This window comes from Rhagoletis zephyria, unplaced genomic scaffold (genome assembly GCF_001687245.7).
Source record: "Rhagoletis zephyria isolate East Lansing unplaced genomic scaffold, Rhagoletis_zephyria_1.1 Rzeph_scaffold_48235, whole genome shotgun sequence".
Taxonomy (NCBI): domain Eukaryota; kingdom Metazoa; phylum Arthropoda; class Insecta; order Diptera; family Tephritidae; genus Rhagoletis; species Rhagoletis zephyria.
Window position 1 is genome coordinate 1 of NW_016205290.1, and position 1,709 is coordinate 1,709.

Consider the following 1,709-nt stretch of genomic DNA (forward strand, 5'->3'; position numbering starts at 1 on the left):
TGGGAAAAAATATTTGTCAAAATTTAAGAATTTTAAGACTCGTTGAATATAGGCGATCATTTATCAATAAAGGGGGCCTCTCGACAACGTTGCGTACGGCGCTACAAAAAGAAACGAGAACAAATTATGTTTTAGCCACTTGAAACTTGCAATTTATCCTACTACCAAAACCAAAAAGAAATTTACTTTGTTTAAAATGTACAAAGTCTGAAGGGAAACCGTGTCCCGCCGTTTGCCTTAGTACTCCCAGGGGGGCCCGCACCACGGAAAGAGCCTAGGGCCCATGGATCCTAAATCCGGCACTGGATGGAGGCTAACGGACCTCGGATTCGCATTCAGCGNTGATACGCAACGAAGAGCGGGAATTTGATGGTTTTTCTTTCATTCTAGGTAAGTGCGATTTATACCTTAAATTAAATGCGCTGTGGTTAATGGTAAGATTTTTACATAAACAATTTTTAGAATTCGAAGGTAGCAGTTCACAGCGCATTTCCACACGTACCGCCAAAGAGCGCTTGGAGTGGGTAAAGTGCATTCAATTGGCCTCGTATGCATATCTAGATCGTCAAATTAAATATCTCCAAGACCAAATTGCCATTAAAATGGGCAATCACATCGAGCGTGGTGTACCACCTACGGTTGCAGCTAGTGATGCATTGCTATTTAATGCTGGCCGCGCTGTTGGTGGTGTAGCTGCAACAATACATAACACAGCAACGGTCAAAGTGGACGAAGGTGATCTTATACAATTTTAAGAATATTTTGTTTATAGCAATGTAATAGTTTTTAATTGCTTTATAGTAGTTTATACAATTAACTTGCATATGTAAATATTGAGTTAAATTTAAGATCTCGTAGAAAAAGGGAGATTAAATATCTATTTGGAACTAAGCGTAGTTTCAAATGAAAAAAAAAACATATTTTTTGGCCCCGCAGTTAATCCTTTTTAATACACTTAATTGAAATAACTGAGATTATTTTTAAAATATTTTAGGTATTTAAATCTGATCCAAAAGTAGGTCGTGAAGTTAGCATTGAACTTATAAATGGAATTTTTAATATAGATCTAATTGCACTACCTAACCCCTATAAGCTTGTACATATAAACATACTTTCCTAAATATTTGGATTATAAGCTTGAAATTCTTGTCTTTTTACGCATAACTTAGTCTAGGAATTACAAAAAGTGCCCATAGTGAACTTGGGTATTGAAGCACAGGGGAAAACAAATATTTTTAACACAGGAAGTTATTTCGAGGAAAAAACCTTTTTCAAAAGAAAAAAATATGCCAAGTACTAATTACGACGTTATATAAGCTTTTTTAAGGACTTTGAAATATCCCACTATTAAAAAGCCAAAAATATGGATTTATAATTTAGTTTTTCTTATTTTATTTTTAATATACCGCCGTCAAACCTTCAAACACCCCCATACACAGCACAAATGGCTTGAAGCAAAGGGAAATTTCGCTTGGTTTGTCAAACCGCTTGTGTGGTGTATTTCGCTCTTAAGAAACGCGCCCATTGTTGAGAGAATTTTTAGCGGACAGAAAACATGCTTTTTATGTCGAACAGACTTTTTATTTGGCATCAGAGCCACCAGCGGCTCCATTTTTTGCAAATCCTATGTCTTATTACGTTTCAACTAAACATGCCATAAGAAAGATTTTGAAATTTTAATTTTTTTCTGGAAACACCGATATGTAGAT

At 35.5% G+C, this 1,709-nt stretch overlaps 1 protein-coding gene across 1 annotated transcript; it reads left to right on the forward strand.

Annotated features, from left to right (window-relative positions):
- Positions 1-339: 339 nt before the first annotated feature.
- LOC108355658 (uncharacterized) lies at positions 340-1,383 on the forward strand (the record flags this gene model as incomplete). The annotated part of the gene is made up of 2 exons (XM_017606806.1): positions 340-390; positions 463-1,383. Coding segments are annotated over 2 exons (344 nt in total), but the record flags the coding sequence as incomplete, so codon positions are not given.
- Between the last annotated feature and the right edge of the window lie 326 nt (positions 1,384-1,709).